This window comes from Entelurus aequoreus, linkage group LG23 (genome assembly GCF_033978785.1).
Source record: "Entelurus aequoreus isolate RoL-2023_Sb linkage group LG23, RoL_Eaeq_v1.1, whole genome shotgun sequence".
Lineage (NCBI taxonomy): Eukaryota > Metazoa > Chordata > Actinopteri > Syngnathiformes > Syngnathidae > Entelurus > Entelurus aequoreus.
Window position 1 is genome coordinate 36,268,475 of NC_084753.1, and position 20,919 is coordinate 36,289,393.

Below are 20,919 nucleotides of genomic sequence, written 5' to 3' on the forward strand. Positions count from 1 at the left end.
CATTCCTGTTCCGTAGACTTTGGTGATGAGATCCAACAGCGGATCTATTCCGACGCCCTTTAGAGCTAGGAGCTTCTTGGTTGGTATCTCGTCCGGGCCAGGTGACTTCTTGCCCTGTTTCATGTTTTAGTGCCCATTCAACTTCGCTTCTTAGAACGGGTGGTCCTGTTTCTGCTGTTTTTAGGAAGATTTCTTGGAATGGTTGATCGTCCTCAAACAGGTCCTTGATGTATTCTTCCCATCTTTCACAGGAAAGATGGGAAGAATACATCAAGGACGGAATACATAAAGACATGTTATATATGATATGCATAACTTCCGGTTCCAGTGTCAGAATTTGAGAAATAAAAAATTTCTGCTGATTTTCACTTCTCTTTTATGAAATATAAAATTAAAACCTAACCGTTTTTTTAGATCTAGTTATTGTTCTTTGACACTGAAAATGTATTTCAAAAGGAACTTAAAAAAAACAAACTATTGGTTTTGGTTTTTCCAATTCTCATGAAAGGGAAATTCTACGAGCAAAAGACATCCTACCTTCAGCAGGAGCAAAAACTCAGCGATGAAATATGGATGTCCAGAAAAAAGCTTGTGTCTGTTTTTCTTTCCAGGTTTAATACTGATGAGGCAGAAATTGTATTGAAAGAAAACATTTGAAAATTGTTAAATATTGTTGTTAAAAAGTGGAATTTTCTTACAAGGCCACAGCAGTAATGTTCTTAATGAACAAAACTATGCAAACGTAAAATAAAATATCTCTTTAAAAACAACGTTAAAAAGTTGTTTTCATCCTCACGTCGTCTTCTTTCTGCTCAATTTTTTCCCTGAAAGACAAAGCGAGGACAGAAATGAAAAGGATATTTTGACGCAGCGTGGCCATGATGATACCTTCAGGGACACAGTCCAGCGCGGTGAGACGATTTATTCGAGTCGTGTCGGCCACTTCCTCCCACAAGTCACCTGACCAAAGACAATATGTTCCTCAGTGAGGTTCCCAGGTTCTAAGTTCCAAGAGGGTCCAACTACCTGGGACGTCGATGTTCTCATTGGTTCTGGCTTTGAGAGACGGCTTCAACCTGCTGGGACCTTTCGGGTGCGCGGGGTCGGGCTCGTCTCCGATGTCCACGTTGACTTGGCGATGGCGTCGAGACTTGGACGCCTTAGCACAGGAAACAAAATGCATGGATTGGATTAGGAAATGTCAACATATGACATCATCTTTTTGAAGGGGGAGGGGCACAAACCTCGGCAGCTTCTCCATATGCTTTAGACTTGATGGAGGACAGAAAGTCTGCTCTTCTGGAGGGGCACTGAACACAGCACACACAAAGTCAAGAACGGAGCTACCACTATAATACGAGCTAGGGACGTGGCGATCAATCGGCCAGTGATTGGTAGCCTATCGGACGATTTTCGTGCTGACTTTACGTTGACGATCACAAACTGTCAGAAAAATTGTATGTAAATTAGCAAAAAACTTTCCGTTCTCTGAGTTCCCAGTGAACAGACAAGAGGCTGTCTTTATTGTACCAAGCCAAAGGCTTGGAAAATTCCATTGTGTACGATGGGAGGAGACGGGAGGGGTTATCTATTGTGATCCAAAACTTGCTCAAGCTCGATCCAGGACCAGTCCAAGCCCGAGGCATCTTTTTCTTTTGTGTTAATGTGACCGAAAACAATGGATGTTTACATACCCACAAAAAACTTTCCGTTCTCTGAGTTCCCAGTGAACAGACAAGAGTCTGTCTTTGTTGTACCAAGCCAAAGGCTTGTAAAATTCCATTGTGTACGATGGGAGGAGACGGGAGGGGTTATCTATTGTAATCCAAGACTTAACCAAGCTCGATCCAGGACCAGTCCAAGCTCGAGGCATCTTTTTCCTTTGTGTTAATGTGACCGAAAACAATGGATGTTTACATACCCACAAAAAACTTTCCGTTCTCTGAGTTCCCAGTGAACAGACAAGAGTCTGTCTTTGTTGTACCAAGCCAAAGGCTTGTAAAATTCCATTGTGTACGATGGGAAGAGACGGGAGGGGTTATCTATTGTGATCCAAGACTTGCCCAAGCTCGATCCAGGACCAGTGCAAGCCCGAGGCATCTTTTTCTTTTGTGTTAATGTGACTGAAAACAATGGATGTTTACATACCCCCCATTTCTTTAGAAACAGCTGTTGTTATGTAAACAGGGAATATCCAAATAAAAGAAGGTAAGAGGTTACAGGTCGACACGTTTCTCCTCAATTGAGCCAAATTGAATTCTGTCTCTGTTTGATTCTTTGCTTCTTGTCCTGTTTAATAGATGTCATCAGTGTTTGAACCTGACACAAACGCTGGTCCTCTCTCACTGACAAGCGGCGAGCAGCTAATTATGTGTGTCCATACACAGTGTGGAGCCGCTCTCTTAAACGACTAATAATCACCTCCACTACGGCAAATAAACTGCATTTCTTGGTAACGTAAGTGACAGCAATAGAATAAAAAATAAAAAGTAAAAAAATACATAAAATAAATAAATGGAATAAAAGAAATAAAACAATTAAAAGACATAAACAAAATTGAATAAAATAATTTAAAGAAAGCCACTTTAGAATGTCATCATTTGTAGCAATCGGGATCAAGATCTGAACTTGTAAAACCGAGTTTTTAATGGGCACTGGAGGTATTATTTGGTAAAATAACTATAATGAAACTTTTCTACAGTTTAGAAAAGCTCCTTCTTTGGTTGCAAGGAGATGGTCTAAAAACATAGTTTTTACATTTGATTCTAGAAAATTGAAATGATGAATACCGAAAATGATTCATTAGTATCGCGGGTACTATACTAATACAACCCTATTTTGTTGTTTGATACTTTACATTAGCTTTGGATGATACCACAAATTTGGGTATCGATCCGATACCAAGTCGTTATAGGATCATACATTGGTCATATTCAAAGTCCTCATGTGTCCAGGGACATATTTTCTGAGTTTGTAAACATAATATGAATTTGAAAAAAAATAAACACGATTTTGTGATGCTAAAAAATGTCGATGTAATCATAGTAGTATCGACTAGATACGCTCTTTTACTTGGTATCATTACAGTGGATGTCAGGTGTAGATCCACCGATGGCATTTGTTTACATTCAGGTACGGCGTCGTTAGTTTTTAAGCCAAAATGTGTCAGTTCTCCCTTTTCTGTCTACACACTGTGTCTGCTTGTAAGTACTCTGTGTGTGTGCGCCGCCGAACATGCTCCTCTGCTCGTAAACCAGCAATGACACGACGTGACGACGACGAGGGGGCGGTGGACCGGTACCTTTTAGAGGCGGTATAGTACCGAATATGATTCATTAGTATCGCGGTAGTATATACAACTAGGGATCTCCGATAATATCGGACTACCGATATTATCGGCCGATAAATGCTTTAAAATGTAATATCGGAAATGATCGGTATCGGTTTCAAAATGATCGGTATCGGTTTCAAAAAGTAAAATGTATGACTTTTTAAAACGCCGCAGTGTACACGGACGTAGGTAGAAGTACAGAGCGCCAATAAACCTTAAAGGCACTGCCTTTGCGTGCCGGCCCAGTCACATAATATCTGCGGCTTTTCACACACACAAGTGAATGTTGGTCAACAGCCATACAGGTCACACTGAGGGTGGCTGTATAAACAACTTTAACACTGTTACAAATATGCGCCACACTGTGAACCCACACCAAACAAGAATGACAAACATATTTCGGGAGAACATCCGCACCGTAACACAACATAAACACAACAGAACAAATACCCAGAACCCCTTGCAGCACTAACTCTTTCGGGATGCCACAGTATACAACCCCCCGCTACCCCGCCCACCTCACCCTCCTAATGCTCTCTCAGGGAGAGAATGTCCCAAATTCCAAGCTGCTGTTTTGAGGCATGTTAAAAAAAATAATGCACTTTGTGACTTCAATAATAAATATGGCACTTTTTTCCATAACTTGAGTTGAAGTTGTTCTCTTATTTTGGAAAACCTTGTTACATTGTTCAATGCATCCAGCGGGGCATCACAACAAAATTAGGCATAATAATGTGTTAATTCCACCACTGTATATATCGGTATCGGTTGATGTAATTAAGTTAAGTAATTACTAATTAATGGCAATTAAGAGTTGGACAATATCGGAATATCGGATACCGGCAAAAAAGCCATTATCGGACATCTCTACGTACAACCTTACTCATGGGTGATCGATTTCAGAATAGGCCGCATAAAACCTTGATCGAAACATCCCTAAAACGAGCGATTGACGTCTTTATCAAAGACATTATTTCGGTTAAAATCTTAGAATTAAAAAAAGTGGTAGTGTTGCTCACCTCTGCCTGCGAAGACGTCCCCTCTTTGGCGTCTTCTTCCTCGTTCTCGTCCTGACAAAAACACACATTTACAGTCATGGACTGCCGTGGTCAAGGTGAGTTAGCAGCGTTGACGCACCTGTTGCTTCCTCTTCTGCCACGTGTGGAAGGTCATCACGGATCCTCGGAGCCGCGGGGTCAGATCTGTCTTGATCAGGTTGATCCCCAAGTCGGCCTGCTGGGCTTCGGAGTACACGTTCGTCTTGAGTTTCCCGTAGAGCTGGTGAATGTTGGACAGCTCCTACGAAGACACGCACCAACCTCCTTTGGTGAGCAACCACGCCTCCTAGAGCAGTGTTTATTAACCTTTTTTGATGTCAGATGAAACACAAAACTGAGCTGTTTGGCCACAATACCCAGCAATATGTTTGGAGAAAAAAAGGTGAGGCCTTTAATCCCAGTTGGGTGTTCCAACAGGACAATGGCCCCAAACACACGTCAAAAGTGGTAAAGGAATGGCTAAATCAGGCTAGAATGAAGGTTTTAGAATGGCCTTCCCAAAGTCCTGACATAAATGTGTGGACAATGCTGAAGAAACAAGTCCATGTCAGAAAACCAACAAATTTAGCTGAACTGCACCAATTTTGTCAAAAGAGGAGTGGTCAAAAATTCAAGCAGAAGCTTGTGGATGGCTACCAAAAGTGCCTTATTGCAGTGAAACTTGCCAAGGGACATGTAAGCAAATATTAACATTGCTGTATGTATACTTTTGACCCAGCACATTTGCTCACATTTTCAGTAGACCCATAATAAATTCATAAAAGAACCAAACTTCATGAATGTTTTTTTGTGACCAACAAGTATGTGCTCCAATCACTCTATCACAAAAAAAACTCAAGACAGCCATGACATTATGTTCTTTACAAGTGTACGTAAACTTTTGACCACGACTGTAGTTTTACTGCTGAGTCCAAATGGGAGCCATTACCTCCCTGCTTGGCACTCAGCATCAAGGGTTGGAATTGGGAGTTAAATCACCAAAATGATTCCTGGGCGCGGCCACCGCTGCTGCTCACTGCTCCCCTCACCTCCCAGGGGGTGATCAAGGGTGATGGGTCAAATGCAGAGAATAATTTGACAATCATTGGCACTTTAACTTTAACTTAACCACAGAGAAATGAGCGTGTCCTTACTGTATGTACAAACCCCGTTTCCATATGAGTTGGGAAATTGTGTTAGATGTAAATATAAACAGAATACAATGATTTGCAAATAATTTTCAACCCATATTCAGTTGAATGCACTACAAAGACAAGATATTTGATGTTCAAACTCATAAACTTTTTTTTTTTTTTGCAAATAATAATTAACTTAGAATTTCATGGCTGCAACACGTGCCAAAGTAGTTGGGAAAGGGCATGTTCACCACTGTGTTACATCACCTTTTCTTTTAACAACACTCAGTAAACGATTGGGAACTGAGGAAACTAATTGTTGAAGCTTTGAAAGTGGAATTCTTTCCCATTCTTGTTTTATGTAGAGCTTCAGTCATTCAACAGTCCGGGGGTCTCCGCTGTGGTATTTTACGCTTCATAATGCGCCACACATTTTCAATGGGAGACAGGTCTGGACTGCAGGCGGGCCAGGAAAGTACCTGCACTCTTTTTTTACGAAGCCACGCTGTTGTAACACGTGCTGAATGTGGCTTGGCATTGTCTTGCTGAAATAAGCAGGGGCGTCCATGAAAAAGACGGCGCTTAGATGGCAATATATGTTGTTCCAAAACCTGTATGTACCTTTCAGCGTTAATGGTGCCTTCACAGATGTGTAAGTTACCCATGTCTTGGGCACTAATGCACCCCCATACCATCACACATGCTGGCTTTTACACTTTGCCTCGATAACAGTCTGGATGGTTCGCTTCCCCTTTGGTCCGAGTGACACGATGTCGAATATTTCCAAAAACAATTTGAAATGTGGACTCGTCAGAACACTTTTCCACTTTGCATGAGTCCATCTTAGATGATCTCGGGCCCAGAGAAGCCGGTGGCGTTTCTGGATGTTGTTGATAAATGGCTTTCGCTTTGCATAGTAGAGCTTTAACTTGCACTTACAAATGTAGTGACAAACTGTATTTAGTGACAGTAGTTTTTTGAAGTGTTCCTGAGCCCATCTGGTGATATCCTTTACACACTGATGTCGCTTGTTGATGCAGTACAGCCTGAGGGATCGAAGGTCACGGTCATTCAATGTTGGTTTCCGGCCATGCCGCTTACGTGAAGTGATTTCTCCAGATTCTCTGAACCTTTTGATGATATTACGGACCGTAGATGTTGAAATCCCCAAATTTCTTGCAATTGCACTTTGAGAAATGTTGTTCTTAAACTGTTTGACTATTTGCTCACGCAGTTGTGGACAAAGGGGTGTACCTCGCCCCATCCTTTCTTGTGAAAGACCGAGCATTTTTTGGGAAGCTGTTTTTATACCCAATCATGGCACCCACCTGTTCCCAGTTAGCCTGCACACCTGTGGGATGTTCCAGATAAGTGTTTGATGAGCATTCCTCAACTTCATCAGTATTTATTGCCACCTTTCCCAACTTCTTTGTCACGTGTTGCTGGCATCAAATTCTAAAGTTAATGATTATTTTGCAAAAAAAAAAAAGTTCATCAGTTTGAACATCAAATATGTTGTCTTTGTAGCATATTCAACTGAATATGGGTTGAAAATGATTTGCAAATCATTGTATTCCGTTTATATTTACATCTAACACAATTTCATATGGAAACAGGGTTTGTAATAGTATGATTTCAGTACTAAACATCTTGTATTGATCTCCTTCGGCAATTGGCGCCACTTAACCCACATAACACTCCTTAGTATTGGGTGTGGCATTTCAGCATCTTTTGACACGGGCTTATCACGGATTTTTGACATTTACATTATCATTCCATTCACTTTCACCGCCATGTTTACAAACTCTTCCCTCCCCGATGGCTGTACATCTGGGCACTGAACACTTTATACGTTTCCATCCACCGGCTTGGTGGTTCAGGAGACACAAATCGTTGAACATTTACATACCCATCTTATGAAAGTAATTTGGCTTTGCTGTGGTCTTTCATTTGTCATGACGGGGGGGTTATGGCATCTTACTGCGAGGATTGTTCTCCCAGGACGCAAACGGACTTTTCCGGACAACGGTAGCAGGTAGGAACATATTTAATAGAGATGTGTTAAATGCGTTAAAATGTAATATCGGAAATGATCGGTATCGGTTTTTTCATTATCGGAATCGGTATCGTTTTTTTGTTTTTTGTTTTTATTTATTTTTTTTTTTTATTAAATCAACATAAAAAACACAAGATACACTTACAATTAGTGCACCAACCCAAAAAAACTCCCTCCACCATTCACACAAAAGGTTTGTTTCTTTCTGTTATTAATATTCTGGTTCCTACATTATATATCAATATATATCAATACAGTCTGCAAGGGATACAGTCCGTAAGCACACATGATTGTGCGTGCTGCTGGTCTACTAATAGTACTAACCTTTAACAGTTAATTTTACTCATTTTCATTAATTAATCGTTTCTATGTAACTGTTTTTATATTGTTTTACTTTCTTTTTTATTCAAGAAAATGTTTTTAATTTATTTATCCTATTTTATTTTATTTTTTTTATTTAAAGTACCTTATCTTCACCATACCTGGTTGTCCAATTTAGGCATAAAAATGTGTTAATTCCACGACTGTATATATCGGTATCGGTTGATATCGGTAAGAGTTGGACAATATCGGAATATCGGATATCGGCAAAAAGCCATTATCGGACATCCCTAATATTTAATAATCACTCTAAAACAGGTACCAACAAAAAAGGCGCACAAGGCGAAGGCACAACTTAGCGCAGGAAACAAAAACTAACACTTAGCGTAAACTATGGACAGGGCAAAACAAAAACTCGCTAACTGTGGCATGAATAAACAAAACTTACTTGGCATGGCATGAAGCAAGAAAAGAGCATGAAACAATCGCAAGAATATAAGCATGAACTATGGCATGAAAATAACATGACAAGAGCAATGTCGCCAGCCCGACTAACTGGCAACGACAGGCTTAAATAATAGTCTCCTCATTAGAACAGGTGCGTGTCCCGAACATATGAGGCAGGTGAAAGTAATGAGTCGCCATGGTGACTAAACAAACAAGGGAGCGCAAACAGGAACTAAAAGAGTCCAAAAACTAACAAAGAACAACAAAACATAATCCAGACCACAGATCATGACATCGTTAAGTTTTCTCCGCTGCTATGCTTAGCTGTAACAACACAACACAACGCTGCGCACGCTAGCTGGTGGTGCTCGATAAATTCTGACGGGTCAGCACAGGTAGCCTACTTTAGTTCCGTTTTAGCGTCCTCGAAAATCGAAACATTTCAAAGCGAGACTGAAAGTTTATGCTTGTTGTACATAAAAGTTACGTCGTTAGATTTTTAAGACCTTTCAAAATCGTATTTAAGACCTTTCTTGTAGAGATGTCGATAAATGCTTTAAAATGTAATATCGGAAATTATCGGTATCGGTTTCAAAAAGGAAAATGTATGACTTTTTAAAACGCCGCTGTGTACACGGACGTAGGGAGAAGAACAGAGCACCAATAAACCTTAAAGGCACTGCCTTTGCGTGCCGGCCCAGTCACATAATATCTACGGCTTTTCACACTCACAAGTGAATGCAAGGCATACTTGGTCAACAGCCATACAGGTCACACTGAGGGTGGCCGTAATAAACAACTTTAAAACTGTTACAAATATGCGCCACACTGTGAACCCACACCAAACAAGAATGACAAACACATTTCGGGAGAACATCCGCACCGCAACACAACATAAACACAACAGAACAAATACCCAGAAACCCTTGCAGCACTAACTCTTCCGAGACGCTACAATATACACCCCCACCCCCTACCCCCCTAACCCCGCCCACCCCAACCTCCTCATGCTCTCTCAGGGAGAGCATGTCCCAAATTCCAAGCTGCTGTTTTGAGGCATGTTAAAAAAAAGAATGCACTTTGTGACTTCAATAATAAATATGGCAGTGCCATGTTGGCATTTTTTTTTCCATAACTTGAGTTGATTTATTTTGGAAAACCTTGTTACGTTGTTTAATGCATCCAGCGGGGCATCACAACAAAATTAGGCATAATAATGTGTTAATTCCACGACTGTATATATCAGTATCGGTTGATATCGGAATCAGTAATTAAGAGTTGGACAATATCGACAAAAAAGCCATTATCGGACATCTCTACTTTCATGAGATTTTAGGACAATTTTAGGCCTCAAATTAAAATGATTGGATTTAAGACTTTTTTTTAAAACTTTTTGAGACCCCGCGGATACCCTGAGACCTTTGACTTATGCTCACCTCCAGGAGCTCACTGTTGATGAGCTCTTGTGGGCCGGACGCCCGCGCCACAAACTTCTTATACAGCTGCGACTTTTTCTCCTCCTTGCCCTTCTTGAAGGTCAGCTGAAGAAGCAAAAACATCATCAACTTGTCAGCGAGGAGGACGTCGGCTAAAAGAAGAAGAAGCTGGACCGGGAGGCTGACCAAGGTGGGCATGGCGGTGAAGTAGAAAGCTTTCTGGAACATGAGCTGATGCAGGATGTAGACGACGTCGAGATGCTGAGCTCCTAAGGCGTCCTTCTCAAAGGTCTGAATGTCCTCCCAGTCCTTCAGCGCCAAGCGGATCTGCGGACACACGGCGTCTCTTAACATCACTGCGGAAAGGGAGTGTGATCAGCGCGCTTGCAGGAGAAAAGGTCACCGCCTCTGTCCAGGGTGCTGAAAACAGAGCGCCATCAGACGGGGGCGTGGCTTGTGCTGACGGCGAGACACAGCGTGCAGATGATTAAGATTGCACAGGTGGTATGTGTTAATCTTAATCATCTGCCAGCTGTGTCTCGCCGTCAGCACAAGCCACGCCCCCGTCTGATGGCGCTCTGTTTTCAGCACCCTGGACAGAGGCGGTGACCTTTTCTCCTGCAAGTGCGCTGACCACACTCCCTTTCCACAATCACGTTTGTCCTTAAAATGTTCCAGTGACATCTCCTCCCCTCCATGCTGACCCCGACACGTGGTAAGGCTGTCTGGCATTGGAAGAGACTGTAGAGCAGGTAGAGTCCTCCCACTCGGATCTGGAAGCTAAAAGGTGGCAGGACGTAGACGTAAGCCGTGTCCAACACCAGGCGACTGAAGGCCCGCTTCGCACTACCCACAGTGCCACTGAAACACAAGAAGTAATTTTATTTCAGACCCAGGGGGATCCATATCACAGAAAAAGAAACAATAGAACGATAAATTCCAAATAAATAAAAAAGTTAAAAGTTAAAGTACCAATGATTGTCTCACACACACACACTAGGTGTGGCGAAATTATTCTCTGCATTTGACCCATCACCCTTGATCACCTCCTGGGAGGTGAGGGGAGCAGCGAGCAGCAGCGGTGGCCGCGCCCGGGAATCATTTTTGGTGATTTAACCAACAATTCCAACCCTTGATGCTGAGTGCCAAGCAGGGAGGTAATGGGTCCCATTTTTATAGTCTTTGGTATGACTCGGCCGGGGTTTGAACTCACAACCTACCGATCTCAAATATTTGCCCACCCGTATAGCTTGTTTGAAATAAACTCATAACCATAACCAAAAGGACAAGTGATTGACGCAAAAGTACTGCTCACTCGCAGAAATGAAATAAATTGGACTGGACTCTCACTATTATGCTAGATCCACTATGGACTGGACTCTCATAATATTATGTTAGAGCCACTATGGACTGGACTCTCACACTATTATGTTAGATCCACTATGGACTGGACTCTCACACTATTATGCTAGATCCACTATGGACTGGACTCTCACTATTATGTTAGATCCACTATGGACTGAACTCTCACACTATTATGTTAGATCCACTATGGACTGGACTCTCACTATTATGTTAGATCCACTATGGACTGGACTCTCATAATATTATGTTAGAGCCACTATGGACTGGACTCTCACTATTATGTTAGATCCACTACGGACTGGACACTCACACTATTATGTTAGATCCACTACGGACTGGACTCTCACACTATTATGTTAGATCCACTATGGACTGTACTCTCACACTATTATGTTAGATCCACTATGGACTGGACTCTCACTATTATGTTAGATCCACTATGGACTGGACTCTCACTATTATGTTAGATCCACTTTGGACTGGACTCTCACACTATTATGTTAGATCCACTATGGACTGGACTCTCTCACTATTATGTTAGATCCACTATGGACTGTACTCTCACAATATTATGTTAGTTCCACTATGGACTGGACTCTCACAATATTATGTTAGATCCACTATGGACTGGACTCTCACACTAGTATGTTAGATCCACTATGGATTGGACTCTCACAATATTATGCTAGATCCAATATGGACTGGACTCTCACAATATTATGCTAGATCTACTATGGACTGGACTCTCACACTATTATGTTAGATCCACTATGGACTGGACTCTCACACTATTATGTTAGATCCACTATGGACTGGACTCTCACACTATTATGTTAGATCCACTATGGACTGGACTCTCACACTATTATGTTAGATCCACTATGGACTGGACTCTCACACTATTAGGTTAGATCCACTATGGACTGGATTCTCACACTATTATGTTAGATCCACTATGGACTGGACTCTCACTGTTATGTTAGATCCACTATGGACTGGACTCTCTCACTATTATGTTAGATCCACTATAGACTGGACTCTCACACTATTATGTTAGATCCACTACAGACTGGGCTCTCACACTATTATGTTAGATCCACTACAGACTGGGCTCTCACTATTATGTTAGATCCACTATGGACTGGACTCTCACACTATTATGTTAGATCCACTATGGACTGGACTCTCACTATTATGTTAGATCCACTATGGACTGGACTCTCTCACTATTATGTTAGATCCACTATAGACTGGGCTCTCACTATTATGTTAGATCCACTATGGACTGGACTCTCACACTATTATGTTAGATCCACTATGGACTGGATTCTCACACTATTATGTTAGATCCACTATGGACTGGACTCTCACTATTATGTTAGATCCACTATGGACTGGACTCTCTCACTATTATGTTAGATCCACTATAGACTGGACTCTCACACTATTATGTTAGATCCACTACAGACTGGGCTCTCACTATTATGCTAGATCCACCATGGACTGGACTCTCACACTATTATGTTAGATCCACTATGGACTGGACTCTCTCACTATTATGTTAGATCCACTATGGACTGGACTCTCACACTATTATGTTAGATCCACTATGGACTGGACTCTCTCACTATTATGTTAGATCCACTATGGACTGAACTCTCACTATTATGTTAGATCCACTATGGACTGGACTCTCACACTATTATGTTAGATCCACTATGGACTGGACTCTCACACTATTATGTTAGATCCACTATAGACTGGCCTCTCACTATTATGTTAGATCCACTATGGACTGGATTCTCACACTATTATGTTAGATCCACTATGGACTGGACTCTCACTATTATGTTAGATCCACTATGGACTGGACTCTCTCACTATTATGTTAGATCCACTATAGACTGGACTCTCACACTATTATGTTAGATCCACTATGGACTGGACTCTCTCACTATTATGTTAGATCCACTATAACTGGACTCTCACACTATTATGTTAGATCCACTATGGACTGGGCTCTCACTATTATGTTAGATCCACTATAACTGGACTCTCACACTATTATGTTAGATCCACTATAACGGGACTCTCACACTATTATGTTAGATCCACTATGGACTGGGCTCTCACTATTATGTTAGATCCACTATGGACTGGACTCTCACACTATTATGTTAGATCCACTATAGACTGGCCTCTCACTATTATGTTAGATCCACTATGGACTGGACTCTCACACTATTATGTTAGATCCACTATGGACTGGATTCTCACACTATTATGTTAGATCCACTATGGACTGGACTCTCACTATTATGTTAGATCCACTATGGACTGGACTCTCTCACTATTATGTTAGATCCACTATAGACTGGACTCTCACACTATTATGTTAGATCCACTATGGACTGGACTCTCTCACTATTATGTTAGATCCACTATGGACTGGACTCTCTCACTATTATGTTAGATCCACTATAACTGGACTCTCACACTATTATGTTAGATCCACTATGGACTGGACTCTCTCACTATTATGTTAGATCCACTATGGACTGGACTCTCACACTATTATGTTAGATCCACTATGGACTGGACTCTCTCACTATTATGTTAGATCCACTATGGACTGGACTCTCACACTATTATGTTAGATCCACTATGGACTGGATTCTCACACTATTATGTTAGATCCACTATGGACTGGACTCTCACTATTATGTTAGATCCACTATGGACTGGACTCTCTCACTATTATGTTAGATCCACTATAGACTGGACTCTCACACTATTATGTTAGATCCACTATGGACTGGACTCTCTCACTATTATGTTAGATCCACTATGGACTGGACTCTCACACTATTATGTTAGATCCACTACAGACTGGGCTCTCACTATTATGTTAGATCCACTATGGACTGGACTCTCTCACTATTATGTTAGATCCACTACAGACTGGGCTCTCACTATTATGTTAGATCCACTATAACTGGACTCTCACACTATTATGTTAGATCCACTATGGACTGGACTCTCACACTATTATGTTAGATCCACTATGGAATGGACTCTCACACTATTATGTTAGATCCACTATGGACTGGACTCTCACACTATTATGTTAGATCCACTATGGACTGGACTCTCACACTATTATGTTAGATCCACTATGGAATGGACTCTCACACTATTATGTTAGATCCACTATGGACTGGACTCTCACACTATTATGTTAGATCCACTATGGACTGGACTCTCACACTATTATGTTAGATCCACTATGGAATGGACTCTCACACTATTATGTTAGATCCACTATGGACTGGACTCTCACACTATTATGTTAGATCCACTATGGACTGGACTCTCACACTATTATGTTAGATCCACTATGGAATGGACTCTCACACTATTATGTTAGATCCACTATAACTGGACTCTCACACTATTATGTTAGATCCACTATGGACTGGGCTCTCACTATTATGTTAGATCCACTATAACTGGACTCTCACACTATTATGTTAGATCCACTATAACGGGACTCTCACACTATTATGTTAGATCCACTATGGACTGGGCTCTCACTATTATGTTAGATCCACTATGGACTGGACTCTCACACTATTATGTTAGATCCACTATAGACTGGCCTCTCACTATTATGTTAGATCCACTATGGACTGGACTCTCACACTATTATGTTAGATCCACTATGGACTGGATTCTCACACTATTATGTTAGATCCACTATGGACTGGACTCTCACTATTATGTTAGATCCACTATGGACTGGACTCTCTCACTATTATGTTAGATCCACTATAGACTGGACTCTCACACTATTATGTTAGATCCACTATGGACTGGACTCTCTCACTATTATGTTAGATCCACTATGGACTGGACTCTCTCACTATTATGTTAGATCCACTATAACTGGACTCTCACACTATTATGTTAGATCCACTATGGACTGGACTCTCTCACTATTATGTTAGATCCACTATGGACTGGACTCTCACACTATTATGTTAGATCCACTATGGACTGGACTCTCTCACTATTATGTTAGATCCACTATGGACTGGACTCTCACACTATTATGTTAGATCCACTATGGACTGGATTCTCACACTATTATGTTAGATCCACTATGGACTGGACTCTCACTATTATGTTAGATCCACTATGGACTGGACTCTCTCACTATTATGTTAGATCCACTATAGACTGGACTCTCACACTATTATGTTAGATCCACTATGGACTGGACTCTCTCACTATTATGTTAGATCCACTATGGACTGGACTCTCACACTATTATGTTAGATCCACTACAGACTGGGCTCTCACTATTATGTTAGATCCACTATGGACTGGACTCTCTCACTATTATGTTAGATCCACTACAGACTGGGCTCTCACTATTATGTTAGATCCACTATAACTGGACTCTCACACTATTATGTTAGATCCACTATGGACTGGACTCTCACACTATTATGTTAGATCCACTATGGAATGGACTCTCACACTATTATGTTAGATCCACTATGGACTGGACTCTCACACTATTATGTTAGATCCACTATGGACTGGACTCTCACACTATTATGTTAGATCCACTATGGAATGGACTCTCACACTATTATGTTAGATCCACTATGGACTGGACTCTCACACTATTATGTTAGATCCACTATGGACTGGACTCTCACACTATTATGTTAGATCCACTATGGAATGGACTCTCACACTATTATGTTAGATCCACTATGGACTGGACTCTCACACTATTATGTTAGATCCACTATGGACTGGACTCTCACACTATTATGTTAGATCCACTATGGAATGGACTCTCACACTATTATGTTAGATCCACTATGGAATGGACTCTCACACTATTATGTTAGATCCACTATGGACTGGACTCTCTCACTATTATGTTAGATCCACTATAACTGGACTCTCACACTATTATGTTAGATCCACTACAGACTGGGCTCTCACTATTATGTTAGATCCACTATGGACTGGACTCTCACACTATTATGTTAGATCCATGTTTTTCTAGTTAAATCTACATTAAAACTGAGAACAGTAGTATATTAATATTTTTAAACATTTGTTAATAGTTTGTGTGTGCGTGTGAGAGTAAACTTACTAAAATATCTGCTCAAACTTCATCTCCTTCCAGACTTGAGAGAAAGTCTCGAAGCGGACCGAGTCCGTTTGTTTAAAGCGATCCAGCAGCTCCTCGCAGTCACACTTGACTTGTTTGCGGCAGGAATTCATCTTACGAGAAGCCAAAAATATATATTTTTTAAAATAATGTCTTAAAGTAACTTAATTTCACTAAGACATTTGTTTCTATATTTCACAGGCAAGTACAATGTAAACACGTCTGCGCAGGTCCCTTGTATGTGACGTCATCAACTGGCGACTAAAATCGGAAGGCAAATTTTTTTAATTTAATTTTATTTTATTGAACAACAAACATACATTTATAATTCACACAAAAAGACAAGGCACTTTCAAAAAACAAAAAACAAACACGGATAGAGTAATAATACTAAAAAATATGAAAAAAAAAAAACAAATAAAAAAGACAAAAAGGGCTCCCTAAATCACATTAAGGGAGGGCAAATTTGGAGCATTTTCTATAGAAGAGATCAAATTTGGTATTTTTATAAAAGACTGTAACATTGAAATGTTTGTCAACATTATTATGGTCCATGCAAATTTTTTTTCTCCATAAATGTCCATATATGAAAGTAAGGCCTACATTTTCTAATTGACTTAATAGTTTACAATTATCAATCATATCTTGGAGGATTGATTAAGAGTACAAAAGCCCTTAAATTGATATCTTTGTTAAAAACATATAAAGTGATTTAGGTAGCCCTTTTTGTTAGAGATGTCCGATATTATCGGCCGATAAATGCTTTAAAATGTAATATCGGAAATTATCGGTGTAGGTTTTTTATTATCGGTATCGTTTAGTTTGTTTTTTTTTCGTTTTTTTTTTAATTAAATCTACATAAAAAACACAAGATACACTTACAATTAGTGCACCAACCCAAAAAAACCTCCCTCCCCCACTTACACTCATTCACACAAAAGGGTTGTTTCTTTCTGTTATTAATATTCTGGTTCCTACATTATATATCAATATATATCAATACAGTCTGCAAGGGATACAGTCCGTAAGCACACATGATTGTGCGTGCTGCTGGTCCACTAATAGTACTAACCTTTAACAGTTAATTTTACTCATTTTCATTAATTACTAGTTTCTATGTAACTGTTTTTATATTGTTTTACTTTCTTTTTTATTCAAGAAAATGTTTTAAATTTATTTATCTTATTTTTTTATTTTTTTTTTTTAAAGGACCTTATCTTCACCATACCTGGTTGTCCAAATTAGGCATAATAATGTATTAATTCCACGACTGTATATATCGGTATCGGTTGATATCGGTATCGGTTAATTAAGAGTTGGACAATATCGGAATATCGGATATCGGCAAAAAGCCATTATCGGACATCCCTACTTTTTGTCTTTTGTTTTTTTTTTCATATATTTGTATTATTATTGAATACTCTATCTGTATTTGCTTTTGTTTTCTTTCCTTGACATGTTTTGCTGATTTCGTGATTTGCTCAACCTGGTGTGTAGATTAGATTGTTGGTTATGTTGAAAGTTTTTTTCTTTTCTTTTTATTGAACAACAAACACACATCAACATCAACGGTCTAGACACTTCTAACAACAAGGAAATAAAACAAAAGCAAATACAGATGGATAATTAAATAATAAATAATAATAAAAAAAGACAAAAAGGGCTACCTAAATCACTTTAAAACATTTTAACAAGGATACTTTTTTAAGGGATTTTGTCCTCTTTGTCATTCTCCAAGATTTGATTGATAACTGCAAACCATTAAGTCAATTAGAAAATATAGATTTCTACATAAATCGACATTTATGTAGAAAAATGTTTGCCTGGATCATAATAATGTTTACAAACATTTCTATGTTACAGTCCTTTATAAAAAAAAAATACCACATTTTATATCTTCTATAGAGAATGGGGACATTTCCACACCTTTGTTTCTTAGCCAATGTCGGTTCTCCTCCCAAAACCCATGTACACTCTCACATTCCACGAACAGATGATGAACATCCTCTACAACTTTTACATTGAACCAAAGTGCTTTACAGGTTAAAAAAGCATAGAGAAAAACAAAAAACATAAACAATGAATGAGCTGAACAAGATAGTGCAAAAGCAATAAGGTAAAAGGGGTCGATTAAAAAGTAAAAATGTGCTAAATAATAATAATAAAAGAGCGACAAATTCAAAAATAAAAGTAAAGCGAAGGGTTGGGGGGGAAATAGAAATGGTGGCCTAATGGGCGGACTCAGCTCAGGTCAAAGGCCAGCGAGAAGAGGTAGGTCTTAAGAAGGGTTGAGTGCCCCTAAGAAAAGGCATCGAAGCTTAGGGAAGGCTATGCAGAACGAAACTAAAACTGAACTCGCTGCAAAGTAAACAAAAACAGAATGCTGGACGACAGCAAAGACTTACTGCGGAGCAAAGACGGCGTCCACAATGTACATCCAAGCACGACATGACAATCAACAATGTCCCCGCAAAGAAGGATAAAAACAACTGAAATATTCTTGATTGCTAAAACAAAGTAGGTGCGGGAAATATCGCTCAAAGGAAGACATGAAACTGCTACAGGAAAATACCAAAAGAAGAGAAAAAGGCACCAAAATAGGAACACAAGACCAGAACTAAACACTACACACAGGAAAACAGCAAAAAACTCAAAATAAGTCAGGGCGTGATGTGACAGGTGGTGACAGTACACCTAGTTTGAGACAAGAGCTATAGTGATGCATGCTTGGTTATGCTTTAAAGCAGTGGTGTCCAAACTTTTTCAACTGAGGGCCGCACACTGAAAAATCAAAGCAAGCGGGGGCCATTTTGATAGTTTTTATTTTAAAAACCAATACAATATATGTATAAAAAAAGATACATTTAGGCCTCCACTCAGACTTGATCATGGGGACCCCAAAAGGTTTTGGTCAAAAAAAAAAATTACAAATGTGTCATTATTTAGTATTATTATTATTATTATTCAAGGTTTAAATCTCTAGATCAACATTAGGTCTATCTGTCAAAATAACGCTTTTAAAGATTTAAGTTGTATGCCATTTTTGTCAAGCAAAACCGTGGTTTTTTATTGGAAAAAAAACTAAATATGCAATATTTTCCCCCAATAAAATTTTAAAGTGGAATATTTGAGATTATATAATAATTGGAGACTTGAAAAGGTCAATAATTCATAACAACATTGATTTTAATTCATTATTTTTTTGAGCAATGACACTTAAAAAAAAAAAAAGTCCCACTAAAATTATTGGGGATCCAAAAGGGTACTGCTCAGTAAAGTTTTAAAAAATAAATCCAACATTTTTTTCAACTTTTACCACAATAGTCTCAAAATCAACTTCAGATCTATCCGTCAATTGTAAGTTTTATTGTTGTTTATGTTTTTTGTTTGTTTGTTTTAGGCCCTTCTTTAAAAAACTTTGTTTTTTTTGTGGTTATTTACAGCTAGAATTCACCAATTCGAGTATTTCATATATATTTCATATATATATATATATATTTCATATATATATATATATATATATATATATATATATATATATATATATATATATATATATATATATATATATATATATATATATATATATATATATATATATATTTTTTTTTTTAAATGTATTTATTTATTTAATTTTATTTTTTTTAATTTTTTTATTTTATTTACATAAAATAAATACTTGAATTTCAGTGTTCCGGTGGCTATCCATTAGATGGCAGTATTGTCCTGTTTAACTTCTCCGTTCATGATGAGTATATATCATTTCGGCCACCGTGTTCAATGGAGAAGTCTGTTCTACATATTTACAGGCAACATACACCTTCCCCTTCGAACTGTCCTGGATGAACTGAAATTCTTGTTTCCATTCGTTTTGGAACTTGCAAGCGTATTTCTTCATCTTGCTCGTCGACGGCGTCGCCATGTGTGTAATTTCCTTCTTCTCCTTGTTGTGTGCGCAGTTGTGCACTCTACTCTCTAAAAGCCCTAGATATTATGACGTCATTGGGCAGGCAAGCCGTTTATATTGTGGGAAAGCGGACGTGAGAACAGGCTGTCCCCACTCAGTCTCAGGTCCGCATTGAGCTGGAGGGGGCGTGGCCTCCAGCTCCAGCTGAATACCGGGAGTTTGTCGGGAGAAAATCTCTGCCGGGAGGTTGTCGGGAGAGGCGCTGAATACCGGGATTCTCCCGCTAAAAACGGGAGGGTTGGCAAGTATGGTTTTAGGCCCTTCTTTAAAAAACGTTGTTTTTTAAATGGCAACCAAAAAATATGCAACATTTTCCCCCCAAAATATCTCAAGTGGAATATTTAATGTGAAGTAAATGGAGCCTTGAATAGGTCAATAATTCATAATGACATTGATTTTGAGTCATAATTATTTTTTAAAGAAAGAAACAGCCTGCATGGCAGCTTAGTGTTATTAGAGAAAATAATGCAACATTTTCTTGTTACATTTCACCTGTTTGCTCTTTTATACCACTTTTTATGTTTTTAATTTTTTTTCATCGTATTTTTAGAATGTGCCGTGGGGCCGTTAAAAATGGCCCCCGGGCCGCACTTTGGCCACCCCTGGTTTAAAGTCATATCCAACAATTG

At 39.3% G+C, this 20,919-nt stretch overlaps 1 protein-coding gene across 1 annotated transcript; it reads right to left on the minus strand.

Annotated features, from left to right (window-relative positions):
• Positions 1 to 622: 622 nt before the first annotated feature.
• On the minus strand, positions 623 to 16,683 carry snapc1b (small nuclear RNA activating complex, polypeptide 1b). The gene is made up of 10 exons (XM_062033785.1): positions 16,306 to 16,683; positions 10,469 to 10,625; positions 9,951 to 10,091; positions 9,765 to 9,869; positions 4,469 to 4,630; positions 4,351 to 4,401; positions 1,245 to 1,310; positions 1,027 to 1,159; positions 889 to 960; positions 623 to 824 (listed from the first exon to the last, which is right to left on the minus strand). Exons 1-10 carry the CDS (start codon positions 16,434 to 16,436, stop codon positions 793 to 795), a joined length of 1,050 nt encoding a protein of 349 aa, XP_061889769.1. The 5' UTR covers positions 16,437 to 16,683; the 3' UTR covers positions 623 to 792.
• Between the last annotated feature and the right edge of the window lie 4,236 nt (positions 16,684 to 20,919).

Excerpts from the sequence above, each read along its gene's own strand:
- snapc1b (XM_062033785.1), bottom strand. The coding sequence starts at position 16,436 with ATGAATTCCTGCCGCAAACAAGTCAAGTGTGACTGCGAGGAGCTGCTG. Across the intron at positions 10,626-16,305 it reads AAGTTTGAGCAGATATTTTA|TGGCACTGTGGGTAGTGCGA; the intron begins GTAAGTTTACTC and ends CTTGTGTTTCAG. Across the intron at positions 1,311-4,350 it reads GGACGTCTTCGCAGGCAGAG|TGCCCCTCCAGAAGAGCAGA; the intron begins GTGAGCAACACT and ends TGCTGTGTTCAG.